General features: G+C 32.5%; 1 protein-coding gene and 1 long non-coding RNA gene across 4 annotated transcripts in view; one reads left to right on the top strand and one right to left on the bottom strand.

Annotated features, from left to right (window-relative positions):
* LOC108686622 overlaps positions 1-25,003 on the bottom strand; it is a 75,710-nt gene that overhangs the window by 17,037 nt on the left and 33,670 nt on the right. For all 3 annotated transcript variants that reach the window (XM_018192034.1, XM_018192035.1, XM_018192036.1), the window contains 3 exons: positions 24,105-24,514; positions 18,365-18,505; positions 3,509-3,694 (listed from right to left, as the gene is read on the bottom strand). In XM_018192034.1, the coding sequence (XP_018047523.1) occupies positions 3,509-3,694; positions 18,365-18,505; positions 24,105-24,496 (719 nt within the window). In that variant the 5' untranslated portion in view covers positions 24,497-24,514. The remainder of the gene's footprint in view (positions 1-3,508; positions 3,695-18,364; positions 18,506-24,104; positions 24,515-25,003) is intronic.
* On the top strand, positions 12,124-13,138 carry LOC108686624. The gene is made up of 2 exons (XR_001931711.1): positions 12,124-12,405; positions 13,061-13,138. It is a non-coding gene; the product is annotated as an uncharacterized LOC108686624 (long non-coding RNA).

A 25,003-nucleotide genomic window follows, 5' to 3' on the forward strand; every position in this document is an offset into this window, starting at 1 on the left:
TTCTTTCTTTCGGAGAGGGAGGAGAGTCAATTTATACGCGTGAGTTTTTCTTCGTATTTTTCGGTCTCTTTACCAATATAAGACGATTTGCAAGAATTAAACATTATATGTACAGAAGCACAAAATTACGTGTCAGTTTTTTGTGAAGATAAGAGATCAATTTGCGGTTAAATTATTATTAAGAAGTAAAATATCAAAAAAAAAACAGAGGTGAAAAACTCTTCTGACTCATGAGCATCATGTCCGAAGTCCTTCATCGCGTTTCACAATCCTACGATTTCCACTTATTCAACAAGGACCTTGCAGCGATTAAGGATTGTATTTTCATACTCCGTGGGGAGTATGTAAAATAGTATACGCAATAGAAGAAAAACACTGGTTTCACTAGAGCACTGCATTCGTTATTTGCGAGGTCGTGTCGCGCGTTTTGCGTCACAGATTGCGGTCAGATCGTGTGGTCATTAGAGGATTACAACAAGTTACAGTAAATTTTCCCAGCGTAGCCCCGAGAAAAATCGCGCGTGACACGCATCCTCGCCCACGCACGTGTTGAATAAAAAGAGAGAGAGAGAGAGAGAGAGAGAGAGAGAGAGAGAGAGAGAGAAGGGGAGGGGAGGGGGGGAGAGAAAGAGAAGAACACAGATTTCAAAAATTAAACGATCGAGAGATGGATCTTGATTTATCCTTCTGACTCACTCGTTGAGCCTGACCGGGGAATTAATCCCAATCAATAGAGATCCACACGCAGGAATCACCGCACTGTTCACTGTGCCATATCATCGGCCTTATATCTCACACTGTTGTGATCGCGTTATCACTGTATCATCGGGGATGCGATCCTGAGGATCGACGTTGCTCGCGATCGGCTGCATTCGATGACATGCGGGATAACACGAAGGGCTAGAAAGGGAGAAAAAGGCACAAGAGAATGAAGGAGATACAGGATGGAGGAGGAAAAGAGACTGATCAACGAGAAGGGAATACTACAAAGATGGAGAGAGAGAGCGAGAGAGAGAGAGAGAAAAACAGTGCGCGCGCGAATGTCCGTCGATGCAGCCGACAGCACGACTGGCGGCAGCGGCCTCACCGCACCTCTGCACATCCACCCACGCTATATCGATCTCTGCCGTCCTCCGTTCTCGCGCCCCTCATCTTCTTTCTTGCTCCCTTCTCTTCGGTACTTGCGCGCATCAGGAACGGAGTGCCGGTACCGGGCGCTGCTGCGTTGGTATCAGCGATTTGGCGAAGCTAGTGCATTGAGATGGTGGTGGTACTGGTGGTGCTCTGGCGGTAGTGGTGGTGGAGGTGATGATGGTGGCGATGGCGGCGGTGGAGAACTAACTTGAGCTCGGACCGATTATATGCACCGCGAGGATATAAGGCGTGTGTATGAATGGATGAAGAAACTGCGATGTATAAGTGAGAATTGGGTAATAGTAACGTTGGTGGATAGGGTGAGTGGAAGGATGCATTCTGGATGTACTGGTATTGAAGGTATGGATTTGGAAGGTATTCTTCTCGTCTACAGATTTCTCGACGAAAATTCAAAATCGGAGCTTTTCCGATCCAAGTTTTTCTTTATATTTTCTCGACTTTTAAAGTTTCGATACCTAAACTTGTTATATTATTGAAATCGTATGATGAAAATGTCCAATAAAACTTATACGAATAGCTTATATGAATATCGGTCAATCTCTGTCATGCAAAGAAAAGAAGTAAAAATTCTATTAAATTCTTAAAATTTTTAGATATTTAACGAAAAATTTTGTATAAAACTAATTTTTTTCATTAATTTCTATAAACACAAAAGTATTCGCTGGAATATATATAAAAATTTTGCAAATGTAAATTTCAATTTAATTAAATCAATTTTTGTATGATTGCAGTATTGTGAATTATATGAATACACAAATTCCTCAATAAATCTATAATTATATAAATTACAGATTCGTTGAGGAATTTTACACATACGATGATTTCATGTAGATAGGTTTCGTTGCAAACACGACGTATGTTCGCTTGCATTAGCAATTAGAGACTTCGTACGACATATGCACGATTTTACGTAACATTCTACTGAGTAATAACGTTTATTATACTCCTATTAACTTGAATCTTCCATCGCAAATCAAATTCGCTGCAGGTAAAAAATGTAATGCTCTTTATTTGCTAATTTTTTTATAAATATAATGCTGTAGAACCGTGCGGCAATCAATCGAGTGTCAAGATATTAGATGCTATTTTATGCATTTTTATCATACAACAACATGTGCGAGAGGATTTTCTATCCCCTATAGCCAATCAACAGGCTTGAAAAATTTGTCGTACAACAAAAATGTACAAATAAAATAGCGGTCTTAGAGTTGCATAGGAGAAAAGTTTAAATCGACAACAGAATAGTAATTCGACTGATTCTTTTGACGCTTCTTCCTCTTTCATTTCAGCGTCCATTTCAGTGAATTACATAAGAACTGAATGAGGATTCGCTAAGATACTGCAAAGAATAAACGCAAGAGATAACATCCACATAGGATAACGAAATTTTGGAATAAATATAATTTTTATCACAATATCCGAATTATTTGAAAAAGATATTGATATTATGTGATTCTGAATTACTCTGAAGATTTTACAAAGTTTGTAAGAAAATTTAATAACTTTGGGTGAAAATTATATGTATATCAGTATTGTATATATGTGTTACATACAAATATAATTAAACATGTATACATGTTTAATTAATTAGAATTTATATTTAATATGGTGTGAACACCTATTAAATATAGGTGCTCACCATCTTTACCTATTGTTTACCTCATATATTATCTCTTTTTTAACAAAAGGAAATCGGAATTTGCATGTAATATGTGCGGGCCAGACGGCATAATGTCGACAGCGGTAGAGACAGTTTTAATGCGTAATAGTTACACTGTATCACGAGCAGGCAGTAACCACGGAGAATCATCGTAAACAGTTCGGTAGTGCGGTAGTACGTCGATAGAGACATAGAGGGGCATGGTGGAGCCGAGAGAGAAAAGAACGTCACTTCCGGCCCATTAAGATCATCAAGGGTCGCGAATCGTGCATGGGAGGCTAATTATTCTGGAGATAGTGTCTCTCATTTCTCATAATTTTTGCTCTCCTTTTTATTCCTTTATTATCTAATCATTTTAAGATTTTTTTTATTCACGACAAAATAATGCCTCTAAAGATGATAAAAATCATCAAAAAATTCATCGCAACGAGACGAACAATTAAGATATCCTTTCTGGAGGTGATGTTTGCCATCTTCAATGATTTTCGAACGTCTCTTCTCTGTTCTGATGTTTAATTTACTTTCCAATAATTTCGTAAGTTTTGCGTTCATGAAGAAAGCTCATTAGGGGCACATTTCTTTTCAAAATGATTCTTAATTGGAATTTCTTCAATATTTGGCGATGTTCTAATTTATCTCATAATCTCTGACAATTGATTAAGTTTTTATTTGTAAGACTAGATTTTGTCTTACCTGATTTGCGTGTGGTAGGCAGGTGTGGTGTGCTCAGTGTGCGTAGTCAGAAGTTCCGTGGGATTGTTGGCCATGTTTATTGGGAGTCCTGTCGAATGCGTGATCGGCTCTAGCAAGAGAACACCTGGCGTCGCCGGCGATGGTTGTGGACCTAACAACGAGACACGTACTTTTTCTCTACCTTCGCTGAAATTAAAAGAAGCATATGTATTAATATAAAGATAAAAGAGAGATATGTGTTATATGTATTTATAATCGAGCGTTATAATTAGTAAAATGTGTTTTTTTTTATTTTTCTTACATTATCTTATATTTTTTATTTCTCTTTATTATTATCTTATATTTTTCTTATATTAATTATGTAAATACAGATACTTTAAACAAAATAGTATTTTTAATAATTACTACACTGCAAAGATGTTAAAAAATAATATTTATATTTGGAAAATCGGCAGGTCTCGAATAAATTTTTCCACGAGGCTAGCCTTGCGAAACTCATGGAAAAAAACTAAGCGAAATTTAACGATTTAACTTCCGCTTTTATCGCCACGCCTCCTCGCGTGTCCTACCCCCTAGGAGCGTGCAGCACCCTCCCTTGAAAACGTCTCTTATGCACGCATACGTATGATTCTCACGTACAAAGCATCTAATCCGATTGGCTAGAAGGTAACGATTAACATATTGAGTGTTAAACAAATTTTCTCAATTTCCATTAAATTGTATTAAAAGATTAATTAAGGAGTCTTTCAGGAGTCTCTTTTTATACGATTTAAAATAAATTTTGTAGATTTAACAGTCTGATTCTTTCTAATTAATTTTGTAAGAGTTTAAATTATAGGTAATGTATGCGTATATAAGGATATAGGATAAATTAATTAATAAGAAAAATATGTCCGTAAATATAATACATATTTTAATATATGTAAATTTGACTAACTTTTAATGTTAAAGATCGTATAGCGAATTCGGTTGAGCGCACTAGTATACATTAGATCCATATTAAACCGTTGTACTGATTTTATTTTAGTGTAAAAGTGAAATGCAAATATTTCGAATTATAAAATACACATTTTTCCTAACAATATAATAAAATGAATAGAAGATTTGGCGATTTAATCTGTTTTTCTGTCTTTCTATCTGTTTTTTATATTAAATACACATTTTTATATCAACCTGTATACAATGGTTTTAATGTACACCAGTGCGTACTGAATGCGTCCAATCGAATTCGCTAATAATTTGTACATCATATGTACATAGGTATATATAGATACAGTATATTTAGGTAGAGATCCGACTTTTCACGGAAGCGAGGTCCACCACACCACCTCCCCTTTGCCAAGGGACGTTCAACTTTTCACGTAAAGCAAGGTCTATCCCCTTTTCTCCCTGTTTAGAGGCGTTCGACTTTCCACTAGAATATCCCCAGAGGCGAATGACTTTTCCCTAGGCAGAGGGAGGAGAGATGAAATGGATCTCGCTTCGCGTGAAATATCTCCTTTATTCCGTTTTGACATAAAAAAAGAACAGCATTATGTAAATTATATAGCATATATGTAAAATATAGTGAAATATATATTTTTTTGTTTAAAAATTATGTTGCTTTAATAAAAATTATTAAATAATATATTTATTAATAATTTTTTAGCGGATAACGATCGACTAATAAAACTTGTCGGAGGTCAGGACCTGTATAATGCAAATTTTAATTGTGTGTGGTGTATTAATATAAAATTGTGGTCTCTCAGATCCTGACTGGCATCCGTGTTTTTAAAATCGAGGTAAATAGATTTTGGTAAATATACCAAAAAGGAATCTCCTTCCGATGATTTTAATTTTGACACAATATTGTCACGTAATTTTGATAACATGTGTAAAGATCATTGGAGTAGAGCCCCCTTCGGTATATTTTTACCTAGATTTTTTAATATTTTTATTTTGTTATAAACTACACATACATGCACGCATACAGATACACAATATACAGGGTGTCTCACAATCAGCGTACAATACTTTTATAATATTCCAGATTATAACAAATCAATTTTAAAAGTTAAACATGTAATAATAGATGTCTAAAACATAAAGCTACAATTTCCAAGCTTCATTGCACAAATCAATACGAAATGGAAAATGTAATAAAAAATATTTAAAATGATACCATTCAGCAACTTTTCTCTACTTTGCTAAAATAAATTAAATCTGTCGATGTGATATCGTTATACATGTAGTAACAATTTTAATTCTTCTAATAAAAACCATAAGAATATTTTACCGATGAGTTCGTATCGCACGCAAATTCATATCGCGAGCGGTAGCTCGTCGTCTGTATTATCGCTCGTCATTTGCACGATAAAATTCCGACACGAGTATTTCGAGCGCAATATGATGAGTCATTCGCCGATAAAAATTGCGTTCAACTACGAATACAATTAAACCAGTATTTATTTTTCACGATAAATAGGCCACCATGGCACTTTCGCGCGCACGCATGCTCGATAAACTACTGGATGCTTTAATAGGTTAATCTTTATTCACTTCTCCTCACTACTCGAGGCTCGAATTTATTCACTTTGATGGATGCATACTTGTGATACTGCAATTTATGTCGAGGCACGTCGAATGTGCGATGCCAAGCACTTATATTCAGAGCATCTCTATGAGTGTTTGGACATTATTAATTGAATAACTGAGAAATTAAACGACATTTTATCCGTTTCCGTTACGTTAAAAATATCCTCAATTAATATCTTGAATTAATATTTAGAAATATCTTCAATTGCATTTTAGTCGAATGTATCCTTATATTTATCAAAGCGTGGACTCGTATATTCTTTGATATTCAGACGCTTGCCTTAATATAGGTCACGAAAGTAATCCACTCACGAATAAGAATTGCCAATTCTCCGAAAAAGGTATAAACGATCGCGCCGAAGCCTCGTCGAAACATGTATTGAGGGAGTCATGATCTTGTGCAATATCCTGTCGGTTGCGTAATCGACCAAAACGAGTCAACGGGGATCAAGCAGCGGTGTCGAGAGGAAAACGAAAACACGAGCTGGACGATGCTCGGAATCGGTTCCCGACGGGAACTATCGGTTCATCGACCGTAGAATCGATCTTGCGTGTCGCGATAACGATTGTTTCTTACGTTATATCTCTCAGGAGATGAATTTTTTACTTTTTCTAAAAAGAATTTTTATTATCTTTCATCGGAACAACTTGAAGCACATCTTGTGTAACTGAAGATTCTTGAAAATTAAATTCTCGCTTTACGTTGAAATAAAGTAAGCCATTGCGTAAGTAATTTATTTATCTGTAAAAATAGTTTGCATACTCTATACACAGACACATACTATTGTTATTTACGCATTGACGCCTGACAGCGTCATTGACGCCTGACGTGTCTGACGTCATCGGGTAGTTAAATACCTTGCAAGAATGATTCAAGCCTTGACAACTCGTGACATCATCCTAATCATCCGACGCCACGCTCACGATCAGATTTTATACGATACGTTATTTTTCCCGGCGCTATTCTGGATGATACATTGCGATAATTCGCCTATCAATTTTTGTAATGATCAGGAAAATTCAAAGACTGTATATCTATTTATTCAAGACTGGATACGCATATTAAAAACCGGACCACAAATCAAAGATGTTAAAATTTCACAGCGCTGAATATTCTTTTAATATTGAAAGTTAACACTTTTAATATTAGAAGAATCGAACGGATATTATTGACTGTTTCTATTTTGTTTAGATTAATATGATATGTATAGAGAATTCTGAATTTTTTTCACTTTTCAATACTATGTCTTTTATACTGATGAATATTTAGTTTTATGTTCATCAATATAAATAGGACATAATTATCATTCGTATAAAGAACATAATTATCATCCGTATAAAGAATTATTATATCAATTTTTTTCATTTTTATAGTAATTCATTCGCTTGATCATTTTAGAGAGTTGGTACACTGAAAAAAGTTGTTAACTTTACTAAATATATTTAGTTCGTAGTTATTATTTAGTTCAAGTATTTATATTTAGGTTAACAAAATCTCGTAATTTAAAATCTTATTATATTTGTTTAAATTAACAAATATTTGTTTGACAGCTCATGACCGCTACATTTAGTTGTATCAATTAATATTTTTTTGAGACAACAATTTTTTTTCTTATTATGAGTGTACATATAAATATCGTTAATATCGTTAATGAGATTTAAGCAGATGCCCGATTCTTAATGACATGATTCTTAGTGACAATATTGTTATATATTATCGTTGCGCAAGTATTAATACATATAGTAAAAAAGCTGCGCAACGGCAATATAACGATATCAAACTGTCATTAAAAATTATAGAATTGAAATATAAGTTTTAATTTTAATTGAAGGGACACTAATTCAAGAAATCGTAGAGCAGAAATTGATATAATATGATCCTCCATAAGAATTTATATTCATGTATAGATATTTTTGTTGCTAATTATATCATATATTCGCTCTTCGAGAAAGAAGTGTATTCTATCGCGACACTTGAAATTAATAAATGTCAAGCTGCTCGCCGCAAGGTTGCAAAATGACACGCTGCTGCTCTAAATATAGACGCAGACACACTTGTGTAAAATGTGAAAATTTTTAATAAAAATCGTATTTAGCAAAAATCGATAAAAGAGAGTTCAATATGTTACAGAATTAGTAAACATATCGTGTCAAATTCACTCTTAAAATTCTAAGCGAAATTGTTAATTGTGCAATATAAACTGTCCTTTCAGTTAACTAAGTTATATTTTTTTTTTCTAATTTAATTAAGTTATTATATAAGTTCTTCTAACTGCCCTTATAGATTTAAAAATTCTTGTGTACAATTAAAGTAAAACGATATTTTATATACAAATTTTACACTTTGTACGTATAAAATAAATTTTGAAAACAATGTTGAATTTTTAGAATTAGGCTTATTGTTAGATATTAAATCTCATCTGACATATGAGAACACAATCAATAAAAATAAATGCCTTTAACGATCTAGTTGGATTTTAAGTGCTTGTATAATTCTATGAATTTATATACTACGTATATATGTAGTTCTTTAAACTGAGTGCCGAAATGAGTTTTGAAACGCAAACTTTACTAAATTACCGTAGTAATATCACAAGTTAAATTGACTATTTTATTGTTAGATACCTAATATGAAAGATCAATGCTTTAGAAAATTTGTGTATACATGTGCGTGCGATATTGATAACAGTAGTGATGTATCGATGATGCATTTTAAATTGTATGTGCGTAAATCCTATTGAATTTGAACTTTAGAATTCTCTTAACTCCGTTGATTATTCTTTAAGAAAACTACTAGAGATAACAAAATTTTTTCGCAATATTTTTACATATTCGAAATGTGAAACAGATATACATAAGATAAATGGCCTAAAATCACTACTATGAAAGACATAAGATGAAAATAAAATCGCCGCATTTATTTATGCTGAATGCAAAGCACTTTAAAGACGATCCAGTCGACACACGAACGATCATTAGAAGGTCCTAAAGATTGAGTTATTAAAAAAGAAGAAAGGTCAGTTTTTCAGTTAAAGGCAAGTCTATTTTTTCTGCGCGCGTGGGGCATGATGTTTCCAGAAGAATGGGAAAGAGAATGGCTGCAATGGAGCAAGATAGTCTATTACTATAGTGACGGGAAGAAATCTTCTTTGTCTTTTTCCGTGTGTCTTTTCATCGACAGTCACGGCACTGATACCGTCGAAGCGCGAAGAAGGCTATTGGATACTTGCAGCGCGTTCTCATATCGATCTCTCGCCGTTTTCTATTGTTGACACAGTAACTATTGTCGATTCTGCGGATGGCGGATTCGTGACAAAATCTTAACTCTAATTCTGTTACAATTAAAGAGAGATCGACGACGTTTAGGATGTCCCGGAGAAAAATCACGAGACGTGATTATCTTTTGCTTATTTCAATCACAATCACAATATTTAAATCACACATACTTTTCTCGAATTTCATTTCAGCCTACGAGCGCTCTGTGAGTTCGAGGGCCATTGCTTATTCACCACCGGTACTTTCCATCCTCGTTCACCCCTATGGATAACATCGGTTGCCTGTCCCTTTCGCTATCTTCCCGCCAGATCGATGGGAGTCCGCTATTAGGAACAGACATACCGGCGACACGATTCGATCGACGGTAACGCGACCTTTCGCCGGCACTTGATCAAGAAGACGAATATACAGAGCGAATCCATAAATGCTGCTTATCACGAAATTAAATAAGAAAATTGTCCTTAATAACATTAACTTTCTTGAACTTCTAGTTACAAATCGTTCTACTGTAGATTGTAGATTTTCAACACCTGATAGACAATTTATCACAGAAATTATTTAAGTTGGAATTACACATTCTGAATTATGAATTTCTTTCTTATACAATAGATCTAAGATAGAATTCAATTTTAATATTAATAGTCTTATAGATATATTTCAATATTAATAGTCTTGAAAAATATAAGTAATCTTAGTAACTTCAAAACTACATGACAAGTTAGACGATTTCTATATAATGACGTGACTTTGGATTTGCAATATCTTACATCGCGATTTTATTAATGCAAGCAAGTGATGTTGCAAACGTCAATTAGTGATTGCGTATACGTGTACACTATGTAAACTGTCCTCATCCATAAATCTTGTAGACAATGCATATTTCAGATAGTTCAGATAGCGAACGCTAGTAATATCCGAAGAGGTGGAAAGTTCAACGAACCTTATCAGATCTTTTTTTTCAAAGGTAAAACGAGCTAAATTTATTTCTTTAACATTAGCCTTTTACTATATGGGACAAATAATTATTTGTCAATTGATTCAAATATAATCAAATTATATAATTTTTTCGCAAAAAAATTTTCATTTAACAATAATTTTCAAAAGTATATAAATATTCGCTTATATTTATGCAAAGCAGCTAAGAAATTAAACCAAGATAAAAAAAATCTTTAAACGAGTCAATTAAGTGATTAATAATGTAAATTTATTTACGTTGTGAGTGACATAAGATTCACAGAATGTTTCGAACTTCACTCAGTCCCCTTTAGTCGTGAAAAATTATAATGAAAAATTATATACGTTTCTTTTGGAACTAATTCACAATTATCTAAATTATCTTCTATCTTTAGCAAAAAAAAGATTTAAAAAACTTATACTGCGATTCTTTCCATATTCTGTAGTGAATTGAAGACGATTATATAAACTATTAAAAGTATTTAAAAAATGAGAGAAATTTTCTCAAAGGATGCCGTCACAATTATGGCATCTACGTAACGGAAATATAACAGTGAATCTAAAGCAATCATATTCAAAGCTTTTTCTATCTGTCAATCCTTTAATGGCTGTACATATTGAAGGAAAAGATGTTTTCTAATTAAATTATAAATACTTAGTCGCTGAGCTAAAATATACGAACCTGATGTATAAGAAGAACAAACACTAAAAATCATATTTTAATATTAATAACACTCTAATTATCGCGTTTATACTCTCATTTGCCTGAATCTTTGTTTTTTGTTTTTTTCAAAGCCTTTTGCTTAAGATCTTGCAAAATCATTCTGCTACAATAGGCAAAAGAGGAGATCCCAGATGTGCTGAACGTGTCTACTTATATATGACAGCATTGAACAAAAAAGTGGAAGAAAGTACAAACTTAATAGCAGATATGAACTTTGTCTTTGGAATTAACATATGTTTTTAAATATTTGGCCATTTCTTTTGAATTCCATCTAATTTCTCTTAAACTTCATGTATACTTTAAAATATAGAACTTCAAAATAAAGCCCAATTATATGTCAAAATTACGATACTAACAATTAATAAGAAGAATTCGAAACTGATTTCCTATCAGATTATCTACGGAAGAAAATTTAGGAAAGAGGATACTTAAACATTCAAAAGATTCGTACGTGAAAGAAGGCATGCGGTTTACAACGGAATAAAATTTATGCACGTAAATTCCGTCGTGCCTCAAACCTGCTCGAGGGAACGAGCTCTCCCTCACTGGGCGTATACGCACCTTTCCGGATATCCCGCACCGGCAAACAAAAGGAAGAAAAAGAATCGAGAGCGACGTTTGCGATAAATTGGAGCGCGATCGAAGAATCGAGCGTTTCGATCCCTGGATCGTACGAAATGGAGCCGCGATCGGAGCAGCTCCGAGTCGAAGGGCGCGTATTCTGTCACCGGGGAACGCCACCTCGTTATTACCTGGATATCGCACGCGCACACTTCTAATCCATGGACCTGGACGATCGATCTCTCTCTCTCTCTCTCTCTCTCTCTTCCAGTCGATGCTCCTCCCAAGAAGGATCGACGTCGGCGTCGCCGTGGGTAACTCGACCGACGACGCGACTCCGTACACGTCGAGAGAGGGCCGCGGGCGTACTGAACACGTCTCGTCTGCCTAGTGCCTGCCTCTCCGCTCCGACTCTCGCGCTCCTCTTGCTTATCCTGGCTCAATGATCGACAACAGGAAAAGAGGGAAGGCCGGAGAGGGAAAGAAAGAAAGAGAGAGGACACATAGACGCGCGTATGCCGCGTACACGCACCGACAACGACGTGCACTGAAGAGAATGCGAGCGGAACGCAAGGGTCTCACCCTGTGAGAGAGGTAGGAAGAAAAGGAAGCGCGGGCGGCGAACTACCTCGCGGCGCTAAATGTATGTGCGCGCGCGCGCGCGCGCGCGCGTGTGTGTGTGTGCCACTAATACACTCAGAACGCATTCGAATGTTGTGGCGCGGCGCGGTGCGGTGCGGTACAGAAAACGCCACGCAGGCGCTTCCATTCCCTTCACGGCTCCAATTCCATAGTACGTGAAACTCTGGTGAGTGTCGGCATCTATCGTCATACCCATGAGATCCTTCGCATTCGAATCGATCTTGCAAACTGCAAGTGTCTCATACTTAGAACATATATAAATGGAAGAGGAAAAATAAATGGAGTGCTGAACATGAAGCCCAAAGATACCAAATTAGCGCAATTCTTTTATTTGAGAAGAAATGCTAATAACTTTTCTATTGGCTATTTCAACCGTCACTTTTGAACTGGTTGACTGTACTCCAATAAGCGCTTAGTATTATTATAAGAATTTTTTTAATATGATATGGTTATTAGGTCAAAGATGAAGGACCTTCGCGCTACTTTGATATATCTAGAGCTTTATTGAAGCAAACATCTGTGCGAGAGAGAAAGCTATAGAATCCAAATTGATTGTAATGCGCATGTGCCATTCAGCTCGTATTCCCCCGTTCCACTTCATTCTAGTCTGTTGTCAATGTATGAGAAACATTAAACAACTGTACAACGTACAATTCACACGTTCTGCGCATGTTCTGCGCATGCGCAATGTGAACATTTGGGATTCTCTATGTTGGCTTCAGGCTTGATACATGGATGATAAACAATTCTTCTTTCATTTATATTCTAAGATTTCATGCAACAAAACACACGATGCATAATATTTCGATTTCAATTTTCAGAAAAACACATTCCGATAAATGCAGAGACATTTGCTCTAAAAAAAGGAGAATCCAGAAAGAATGCAATCCAAAATGAAAAAATCAAAAAAGAAGAAAAAAAGAAGATAAAAGAATAATGCTCCAAGAGGGACATACCATATACTTTAGAAAGGAAAGTGCTTTTTCCTGATGATTTAATGAAAATATAAAAAATATTTTTATCTCTTCTTTCTTTCTATCTCTTCAACATGGAACAAGTGATTTGTTTAAAATATATAAGAATTAGACTAGAGATACAGATCTAAAAATAATTATGTATTTTGAATAATTATGTATTTTGAATGTATTTTGAATTATGTATTTTAATTATGTATTTCAAACTAATCATGGGACACTCAAACATGATGAGCAATATTGGAAAAAATTTTAACATTCTAACAACTAGCTTATACATCTTATGATGTCTTACATAATTACTGATTGTCTATTTGATGGTCCAACAAAATTATTTTCAGATCTGCATCTAAAGTGTACTTTTAAATATGATTGATTAAATTCTGCCTCGCGATGGAAATCTAAACTAATCTTTGAAAATCCTTTGTTAGAGATCCTAACAAAGATCCTAACAAGTATGAAAATAATCATCGTTTATCCAAGAAGTAGGAAAATTGTGGGAAAATTGTAAAAATAGTGCAGTAAACTATTCTCATATCATATTATCCATGAAGACGAAGAAAAGTTCGTTATATTTTATCGCAAAGTTAGCTACTAATTTTATTATGTTTAATAATGAACAATTTTAGACAATTTGGCAATTTATGAGTATTATCGATAATGATGTCGACAATGATAGAAATTTTGGAAACACAGGCATTTATAAACTACATACGTAAAATAAAATTATTTTATAAACTATATAAAATAATATTGTGTACAAAACTAAAATTGTACTGTCAAAATATATCTCTCATTTATTTTCGTCTTAGAATCCAATTTATCCTTAAAATTCGTATTTAAAGAAACATTTTATTAGAACATCAATGAAAGATCTCATAATGCTGCGCCTTTTGTTATATTCTGTATGGATTTATTTGCAAAAAATAGAACTCCGACGAGTGGCAGTGCTACTTCGCAGATAAGTGACTAAGTAAAATATTTTAAGAAAAAGAACGTAATAAACATTGAACATAAAAATCAGATTAAAAATATCATGAAGTATTGTAATATTTATATATAAGATTCTTTATGTTCATCTCTCTCTTCCTATTTGGCATTTATATTTAAAACAATAAGAATCATACATAAATTGCTTAACATTTTATAATTATTGAAATTTATTTCAATAAAATTTAAACAAACCTATTTTATATTTTACTGTGACAGATATTAATAAATCATTAATAAATTATTGTTATAAAATGTTTTAAAATACCATATTGTTCTACAATTAGCATGATTTTTAGATAAATTTTAAGAAAAAAATTCTCTATAATACTCTCTATAATACTCTCTATAACTTTATAAGACTCTATATAGTCTTATTTGATCGTATTACACAATATTTTATCATTCATTTTATCATTAGTTCATGATAATGAAAATTTTATTATAACATACGCAAAATGTAAAATATACAAATCTCATTGTACAAACAACGTGTTAAGTATTCCTGCGATATTATAAATTATAGTCGTCATGAGATGTTTGCATACAATGATATTGAAATCGAAAAGCTTGGTTTCCAAAACTTGAACCCACCGAGCAACGTACGTCAGGCAAATAAACATCACGTGGGGGAACTAAAAGGCTAAAGGGCTAAAGCATGTTCGCTGCATTATTCAATGGCAAGATACTGACCGCGCGAGCTGTACGATTTGCTAACGGGGGCCTTGCACGTTTGAATATGAGAATCACGTACGTGATTACAAAACCCTCGGTATATGTAACCGTATACGAATAAAGAATTGCGATGATCTCATCGACGCGAGAGGGAGTCCACTAAAAAAGCTAGCTACGCCGTTCACGGCTGATTTTAGCACTTTGCACTTTTCGTACCTCGTTGGAAAAAGCAGACTCGTGATTTGTACAATTGATGTAATCGAGCAACCGCGATTATCAAACTGCCGTCTCTTTCTCAAAATATTCTTAATCATCTCGTAATCTTATCGCCACGTAATATTGATATTATACAGAACGATAAAAGTCGCGAAATACAAATTTTCTTGGCGAATTGTTACCAATGAATCCTTTAATTGTGCGCACCAGAGAGATTAAAATATCCTAATAAAGATAAATACGCGTTTCTAAATCTTACTTTTTAACATCTTTAATTTAATCCCTAATGATTTAATGTAGTTTAATCCATCCCTTAAATAACATTTTATTATTTTTACCTTATAAGTATGTCAATACTAATAATAAATTAATTTATTTCTGTGATTAGTTTCAAAACAGTTAAACAATTTAACTCAAGAAAATATTAAATTTGGCTAAAATTTAATTTATTATTTACTAAATGCATACATTAATAGATGTTTATATTAATGTATGCATTTAATAAATACTAAATTAAATTTTAATCAAATTAATATGTATTCTTGAGTTTAACTCTATTGATTTAGTTAAATTAATGATATAATAAAAGTGGTGGCTATCTATAAAAATAATTAAAAATAACTCAAATTGGATGTAATTTGACATTATGAATTTAGTGTTTGTCTACAAAATTAAGATATTTCTTCTTTAAATTCTAATTCTTCCGAAAGTTGAATTTATTCTGCAAATCCAGCACTAAGACATATAATCGTTACTCATGTTTGAACACGAGACTTCATGTTTCTCGTATGCTTGAAATATAACGGGAAACATCGCGAATCTCTGGAATTTCTGTCGGTGCGCAAAGAAGGAACGTCTCAGTATAATGAAACGGTCAAAGTTATCCTTATGCATACAATACCATGACATTCCCGGGAGACAACGTGCCGCATCTTGGAAATTACCTCCATACCTTCCGTTCTTGTGTATCTTTCCTAATGGCCGGCTACTTATCTCGTTTGATCCGGTTAAACGACGATGCTCGTGCGCCAAGAATATCTGTAATATCTAAAATATCATCTCCGTCACTGCTCGCGATCGGAAAAATGAAATGTCTCAGACGAGTTACGGCCGCTACATAAGCGCATCATAGAGCGTCTTCAAAAGTATTTGTGAAATATAAATTGTCGATATAACCAAAAGTAACGCAAAAAAGTGCAACAGACAAGTTTGATGAATTTATAGTAAGGATTAGATTTAGCGAAAATTACACTCGGATGTAATTGTGCAAATATGCATCAAAATTTAAAGTAAAATTTTAAATTAAGATTAGGATTTTCGAGATTTTCGAGAGTAGCGAATCAAAAGAATGTTATTAAGCGTAAATGTAAAACTATCTTTTGTGAAATATTAATATTGCTCAATGAATTTTACCTATATATCTTACCGTGTACAATACAATAAAATTTTTATTGTTATAAATATATATGATAAAATATTGCGTAATGTGTAATTAAATAATATTGCATTCTCATATATACGTAATGTTTTTAAATTATGCACGTTTTACTTTTGCGTTGTAATGTATAATTATAACTATGTATAATTATAACGATATAATCGGAGCTGTTATGACTGTTTTAAGCGCCTCTACACTGAAATTTGCTCGCATAGATTAGTGCGAAATTGCAAAGAGACAAATAAAAGATAATTTTAAAAAATTCCTACTCTTAGCGTTATCCAGAACTATGACGAAGACGTAGCAGGATAATAGTTTCGTTTTTGCTTTTTTATATTTTTATTATACTTTTCTATTGTTAAAGAAAGGTGCATGTCACGTCTGTTGCGTTATGTGGAACGCTGTTTTCTTATTGACTCGTGTCCTTACGGTCTTGCAATTATAGGAATAATGGGTGCTTGTGTAACTCAAACTCGTGCGTTAATTTCTGTAAAAATCTTTACTCTCTTTACAATTCCATATTTACGAAGTAACAATGACTACTATTCGCGTTAAGGCGCAACGTATAAATGACGATGAACATGACCGGTCGACATTGCGAGCGCCTTAGCGGAACGGGAAATCACTTGATACACTCTAAGATTGTAACTAGGTTCCGTTATTCATTGTAAATATTGAAAATCTAGTAATAATATAACAATATGTACCGTGAACTATAGGTTTTCAAGGTTACTTGCAGTGAATAACGGAATGCAGAATGTCAGCGACATTTTTGAACGAGTTCACATTATATAAGTGCATTTATCTTTTATATTTTTAATTTGTTAACTTTTATTTTATTCTTGTATTAATTTTGATATCACGGGTGTAATTATAATAGAATATATTTTACATTTTGTTTTGTAATAATATATTTTGTAACAATACATTTTGGAATAATACATTTTTGAGATAATAAATTTGAAAAATACATTTTGTAAAAAAGTGAGAAAGGTAACTTATTTACAAATTATATTTTTTTTTACCTTATTAGCTTTTGCGAATATTTCTAAAAAATTCCTTGTGGAAAAATGGAAATCGTTGGCTAATTCATTCTTGATTGATAAATCAGTTTTAGTGCATAAAAGTAGTGCATAAAAGTACAGTTTGATCTCGCAGACTCCTGATTCAATATCTTACTAACGATGAAACATCTGTTCATCGAGGATGGAGACGTAGCCCAAAGGGGATTTGATGCAGCAACAGCGAGATTTTGCGCCGCAACTTTGATTTGACGAGTCGATTCGATATTTACAGACGTCGATTTCTACGCAATCTAGCATTGCTTCTCGATGCATGCACACGTAGAAACGGATGCTATTTCGGTGCCCGCGGGTGCGCCAGTTGACGTCACGCACATGCGGCTTTCGAGGATGCGATTTAACGCGATAATCGGCTTTCATGATCGAAACTTTGAGGCGTTAATTTATGATGTTGCTAAAGTTATGATTGCTCGCGAAAAACAAGTCAATGCATGCGTCACATATTCAATGTATGTATCTATGTGGCATGATGATGATATCTTCGTTTACCGCCAATTAAAACTGTTATGATCCAAATTAAACTCATTGCATTAAATTTGCATGTGTAATGTAACAATAAATGTCTCCATATGCTTCTTATATTAAAGACATACGTTTTCCTTCAGAAAAAATTTCACATAATATACATTTTTTGTGTATTATGTTTAAATTTTGAAATATTTTAAATATTTAAAATACTTAAAATTCGAGATTAAAAGAAGTTTAGAATAGAATTTCGATAATTCATTTTTTTATAAGAGTAAAACTTACTCAGTATCAGGCACAGGTATCATAGGAGGAGGTAAGCGGCCGTTGTGATCCAGAAAGTGATTGATCTCAGGTTCCTCTTGTACGGGAGTCTCATAAACGAGTGTTTCCACCATCGATCCTTTGCTCGAGCCAAAGGATACTCTAAACAGTAATCATTCTTAATGAAGCAACAAATACATAGATAAACAAACAAGTTCTTTGATAAATTTATAATTAAATTATAACGGAATTGTATAAACAAATAAATAGACAATAGGAATAATATTTTCTCTCCACATTTTGAGAAAACGTCTTTAAAGCTAAATGATTCTTTACTTATTTTGAACATTTTGTATTCGGCATCAAAACAGGTCATATGATATCGATCAGTGCATGAAAAATAAACCTTGTTGTAAACCTCAGTTTTTTATCGCGTGACCACAACGAACTGAACCGACGACCGCAAAGATGATATCAAAATCAAAATCTCACGATCACCATGGCGTCGAATTACAATCGCGCGTGATCAAGATTGACCTGTATATAAGTAAATATGCCGCACACAATTACTCATTACTCTTCTCGGAAATGACTTCGGTAAAAAACAATCAAAAGCAAATCTTAACAAATTCGTTCAGCAACTGTTCACATCAGAAATTGCATGTTATATTTATAAAAGAATATTTTTAAAATAATTTTACATTTAATAATTACCAAATACAAAGTTTGCAATAGCAGTATAGACTTCTACTTTTGACTTCTGTTCGAATTCTCTAATATAAAGGAGATAATAGATAGAAAAAATTGATTCCTTCTTCAATTAGATTAAACTATCAAACCATTACAAAAAGTAAAATCCAGGCTCAACAGCTAAATAAAGAAATTATTTACAATGTGATATTATCTATGCGTCAAATAATAATTTTTTTATTAATATGTATTTTTTATTAATATTTATTAATATTTATTAATTTTATTAATATTTATTATATTTTTTTATCATACTAATAATAGTATGATTTCAATATTATATTTTTTTAGTAAACAATGTAACTGTTAACTATAACTTATGTGTTGTATGTTGTACATATTAAATTGTTGAATAGAAAATTATAATGTTGAGATCATTACTATTATTAGTTGGTATTTACTGGAATATTTACTGATGTTTTAAATAGCATACATTTCTGATTTTGCAGTCTAAAGTCATTGTTTCTAATAGTAATTTAATAAGACTGGTAAGACTGGAACAATTAATATTAATTAATTCTTTCAGTAAACTTTTACTGATTTTACACTGCGCTTATACTTATAACTGCTATATAATCAGCGACTATTTGGTTTGTTTTTCGGTAATAATATATACTGATTATTTTTAGAAAGTATGTCTGATAATTAGCTTTTCTTCTTATATCGAAAAAAATATAAATCATCTAACAGGACAAAAAATATATTGTTTGACTACAGAAGCGAAATGAATCACGAACAAAAAAAATCTAGATTTCAGATTTGAATGTAAAGAGTGTAATATCGGACTCTGTATAAGTTGTTGTTTTCAGATTTATTACACAAAAACAAACTTTTAATGTATTGTTATTTACTAAAATCGTCATTTCGAATAAAAATTTAAAAAAACTCGATCTACTCTCTAATTTAATGCTAACTTGAACATCTTGATACAACGTATGCATTAAAGATTCTATAAATAATTAAAGTAGTGTATTGTAATTTGAAATTAATTGATAATTAAATCATGGCAAGACTGGATTTCATGGAGAAGCGCACATTTTGGATCAATCATTTTTTCTCAAGGATAGTACAATTCATAATTAATTCAGGACGTTGTAAATAAACGGAGTTGAAATGATATCGTCAAAGACATCCTGTGTATCGAAAAAAAAAATTTTTTTTAAACGTTTATTTTTGCTCGATCGCAGAAGAATTACTGCATCGAGCCGTGATAATTTTACTCTTATGGCTCGTAAAGTATCGAACGCAGCGAGCTGCAGCGGCAGTCGATTAGCGAGAGGTATAGTCTGCTCGGTTGAAATCGATTATGGAATACTATGGTTCTTGTTTGCAATAGAAAACACTTTCATTTCAATCTCTTCTACTTTGACATAAGTGCATTTTATTAAACGTTATTACTTATTCATTTTTATGAATTATAAATATACAGAATTTTAAGAATTTTAATATAAACGAGATATTTAATCTTTATGATATATACAGCGTATTCTTATTGAAATGTCCAAGTGTCCAATTGGTAAAATTGTATTTCTTATAGTAAAATTCTCTGTATATTTTTTTTAAACACAATAATAGGTTACTATTTTTTACTTTTAAATATTAACCAATATCAATAATTAAGCTTTAAACTATTGCTACAATTGAATCAATTGTTATCGCTAAGAATGAAAAAATGAAAAAGACATTAAAATATATCAGAAGTAAATGTTACAAATCTCTAAGAATAAATAAAAGAAGCAATAAAAAATACTTCCATTTTAATTTTGTCTTTCCGTGCGTGACACAATTATTTTATTATACGTTATTATTTAATCTTTTCAAGGATTCTTAAATATCCATGTATAAGAATTCTAATATTAACAAAATATTTAATGTATCTATAATATATATACATATGCGTGTTTATTGAAATCTTTCAAAGAAATGAGCAAAAAACCTAGCTGCATGTGCAAACGTATCTACCTGCCGATACACATTTGCAAAAATAAACGTTAAATACGCAACAGTATTTCCTAAGTACGCAATAGCGATTTGGCAACGGATCAGTTTCTTTCTAGAGTGATTCAAGCTACACGCTGCCAGTATTATTATAAAGAACTAAATAAACGCTCCTCGAAAATGCATTAATCGGCATAGTGTGTTAGATAAATTTCTTTATCATGGAATTTATCGTTAAGAAATACTTGAAGAAAAGAATTGAAACTCATTGTTACAATACAACACAATTTCATCTTCGTGAAGTTAGCATCTTATCTTCTAAAACAATAAATTTTTTTTATAGTTCTATAAATATATCCTGAAGAGTTTTAGAGTTCCTTAATAAAATTAAAAATAGTTCTGCTAAAAAAAAAATCACCGATAAATTTTCGGCGCTAACTTCACGAAATGAAGTATGAAAAATACGATATTTCTTTAAATATGTATTTATTTAAATGTTTAAAGTCCTAATAATTATCATTAGAATTTTTTAAGTGCTATCTAAAACTCCTAATTTAAAATTGTCAAAAAACATTTAAAAATTGTTCAGGTGTTAGAAATTTTTCTATTCACAATACGACGTTTTCTATTCTCAATAATTTTTCAAACATAAACTTGTAGCTTCGAGTGTTACTTTTTTGTTAAAATTCTTGTGGTATTATCCAAAATTATTAACAAAACTATCAAAAAGTTTTTCGCCTCAAAAAATTTCTAACCTTCGAGGGACGAAAAAGTTTTCAAAGTTTTGGCAGTTTTGTCGACAACTCTAGATAACATCAGAAGAGTATATTTATTATGTATATCCATATGTATCCGTACATGGGAATGAAATGATGAAATTGACACGTCCTTAAAAAAGTACAGTTTCTTTAAATTTCTATAATAACTAGAGTTTTAGCAAATCTAAAAAAAAAATTCCTTTAAAAACTTTTAAAATCACATGATTTTTATTTAAAAAGATTTTTCTTTTTCAGTTTCAATAACATTTGCTTTAAAAGAAATGAAATTTTTTATATGGATACATAAAAAATACATATTCACTATTTTAATATAGTTTTCAACATATTATAAGTCCAAAAATCAGATAAGTAAACTTCTCAGAATTTTTTTAGTTTGCTTGTAAAAAAACGTAATAGTATACTTACTGACAGATTTGTTTAAAAACGGATAAATATTTAAATAATGATTATTACTTATAATTTTCAAGCGCAATTGTGAATAAATCATTTAATTTTTACAGTATTCAAACTCGATTACAATGAGATCATGTTTTAAATTACACAAAAATCGATTTTAAAACCGTATATTTAAAAAGAACTATTATTCGTCATTATGTGAAACAGTTATAGGAAAATATAAAGTCCATGTAAAGAATCAATTTGACTCAATATAAATTAAATCCGTGTAGACCCAAAAAACAGCTTTTTTTGATATCTCTCCTTTGTTGACCAAAACAACAATTCTTTCTTATAAAATCTTATAACATCTTATAAATCTCAATTCTGTTCTTATAAAACAAACTTCGGTTAGAATAATCAATATATATTAGAATAACACAATTTTTTAATAAAAAAGTAAGAAAATTTTTATCAGTCATATATCAAATGATATGTATCAAAACATTTCTCTCAGTTTTTATCAAATAATTTTTATCAAGATAAAAGAAATTTTTATCAGCACAACGAGAAACTGTGCTTTTACGTATATCATGTCGACAAGATTGTTATTATTACGTTGGAACCCGTTTAGCTATTCTAATTCAGCTCCGAATATTATTTTAGTCATACAGTTTTGATAATATCGTAACTTTATTTATGACACGTTAGAACATACACAATCGATAGGAGATCAAGCCTTTTTCTACTTCGCATTATTTCACACCGGTTTCATACTGAAATATCTCTCTCACTATCTTATGTGTCTTTTGTCAGAATTATTAAATGCATTCAGAAGATGATCTCGGTCTTCTCGGTACGTCTTGTCCGAGCGAGGCTTCGTTCAATGCATTATGACGATCCATCGAAGTCACGGCGAGGTTGACCCTGACCTATCCTTCGTGCAAGTGCCAGCAAAAGTCTCGTACGGGCTGCGAAAGTCAGCCTGTAGACTCAACATATAGTGACGTTCTTTTTTTTTTCGCGAAAGAGAGACATTTTATCATATGAAACCCAATGAACCTGTTGTGAGTGAGAGAGAGAGAGAGAGAGAGAGAGAGAGAGAGAGAGAGAGAGAGAGAGAGAGGGGGGGAGGGAGGGAGGGAGGGAGGAGAAAGAGAGCACATGCGGTTTAATCTCAATATTTCTTCCAAGAAAAATAACAGTGCTTCGATTTCAAAGATTTGTGATTTTACCTATCGAATTACTATTTATAACTCTTAGATACAACAGTGTCACGAAATCCTGCATTAAAAAAAAATGTTTAGTTTCTATGATTATAAAATTACATGTTGCCATAAAATTGTGGTTATTATTGCTATAACGTTATATCAATAAATATATATAGTTATAATATATATAGTAACCAAAATGACTATAAACTTAGTCGTTAAGTAGTATATAAGTTAAATTATAATAATTGCAATCTTTTGTATAGCATATTATAATTAACAATTATAGTTATTTTTGATTGCCAATTGTGTATACATTTATATTTTTATTGATAAACTATACATATAGTTATTATTAATAACATTATAATAGTAATAATCGTAATTACGGTAAAATATATTTATAATCACAAATACCAAAAAGAGAGAGAGAGAGAGAATTTATTTAAAAAAATAATAAGCTTGAAACTGTGTGGAAATTATAAGATTCACACAAAAATGTTATTAGATATTAACATCCACTTTAACTGAATATACTTTTGCTTATTTGTGTTGAATATTTCTCGATTGAATTTCATTTATAATTGTTTAAAAAATAATTTAACGTTATTTATTTTTTATAGAGTGTACAAGATCTAATGGCTTCTCGTTTATGATGATCTTAATATGAAATAAATCGCTTTTGTTACAGCTATCTTCTTCACTTACCTTTTCAGGCTGGCGTGCTTTGCGCCGTTGAGAATCTTGTTCTTACGTTCGCTGCCGGCGGTACTAGCTACACTGTCGATGCTGTAGAGGCTGTCGTCCTTAGTAACCCTGCTAGCGTTGTGCAGAGTCGATTTCCTCGTGGTTGTCGTTCCATTGTGCTTCGGGCTCTCGACCGGTCGAGGGAAACCGTGCCGGGCGACAGGATCGCCAGTTGGATCCTCGATCTTGGTGGAGACGATCATCGGTCTAGTCGTGTCTGTGCATTTTCTGGGAGATGTGCTCACTACAGCGGTGCTCTTTTGCAGCTTGCTGGCCGTGCGATAATTGTTCTGTTGGCTGTTGGGTTCGCCGGGCGGTGGCTTGTCCTCCGTCGGCAACATGTACGACAACATTATCCCTTTTTCTTTCACCTGGGCACACGGGAAGCAAACACGTAGGCGGAAATTCAGTACGATCGCCGTGGAAGATCGGCGGAGTCATTAACCAGGCACGACGATGAGAAAAATACGTAGCGATATAAAAGAGATCAATTGAGGGTTAAAAACGGATAGAAAAAGTATATCGTTCACAGTAATAAGAGCATAGTAATAAGAGCGGTAAGCTGGTTGATTAATGCTTCGAGACATATAATTGGAAGTTAACAACATACCACTCGCAACAATTAGGAAAGATTCGGACGATTCTATAGTTCGACTCAAACATTAGGAAAAATCAAAGTAGCATGTTTTAACAAACATATTCATATTAATATCTCGAATTTGGATACTGAGAGAAAATTTTGAAATTTCCAATATTTCTAAATGTCATCATTTTCTGAAATAGTCATGTAATTGTTTTGAGTAGTATACATGTATAATCTTAAAGAAGATTTATTTATCAAAATAATCCTTTTTAAAAGA

This window comes from Atta colombica, unplaced genomic scaffold (genome assembly GCF_001594045.1).
Source record: "Atta colombica isolate Treedump-2 unplaced genomic scaffold, Acol1.0 scaffold187, whole genome shotgun sequence".
In the NCBI taxonomy this organism is placed as follows: Eukaryota; Metazoa; Arthropoda; class Insecta; order Hymenoptera; family Formicidae; genus Atta; species Atta colombica.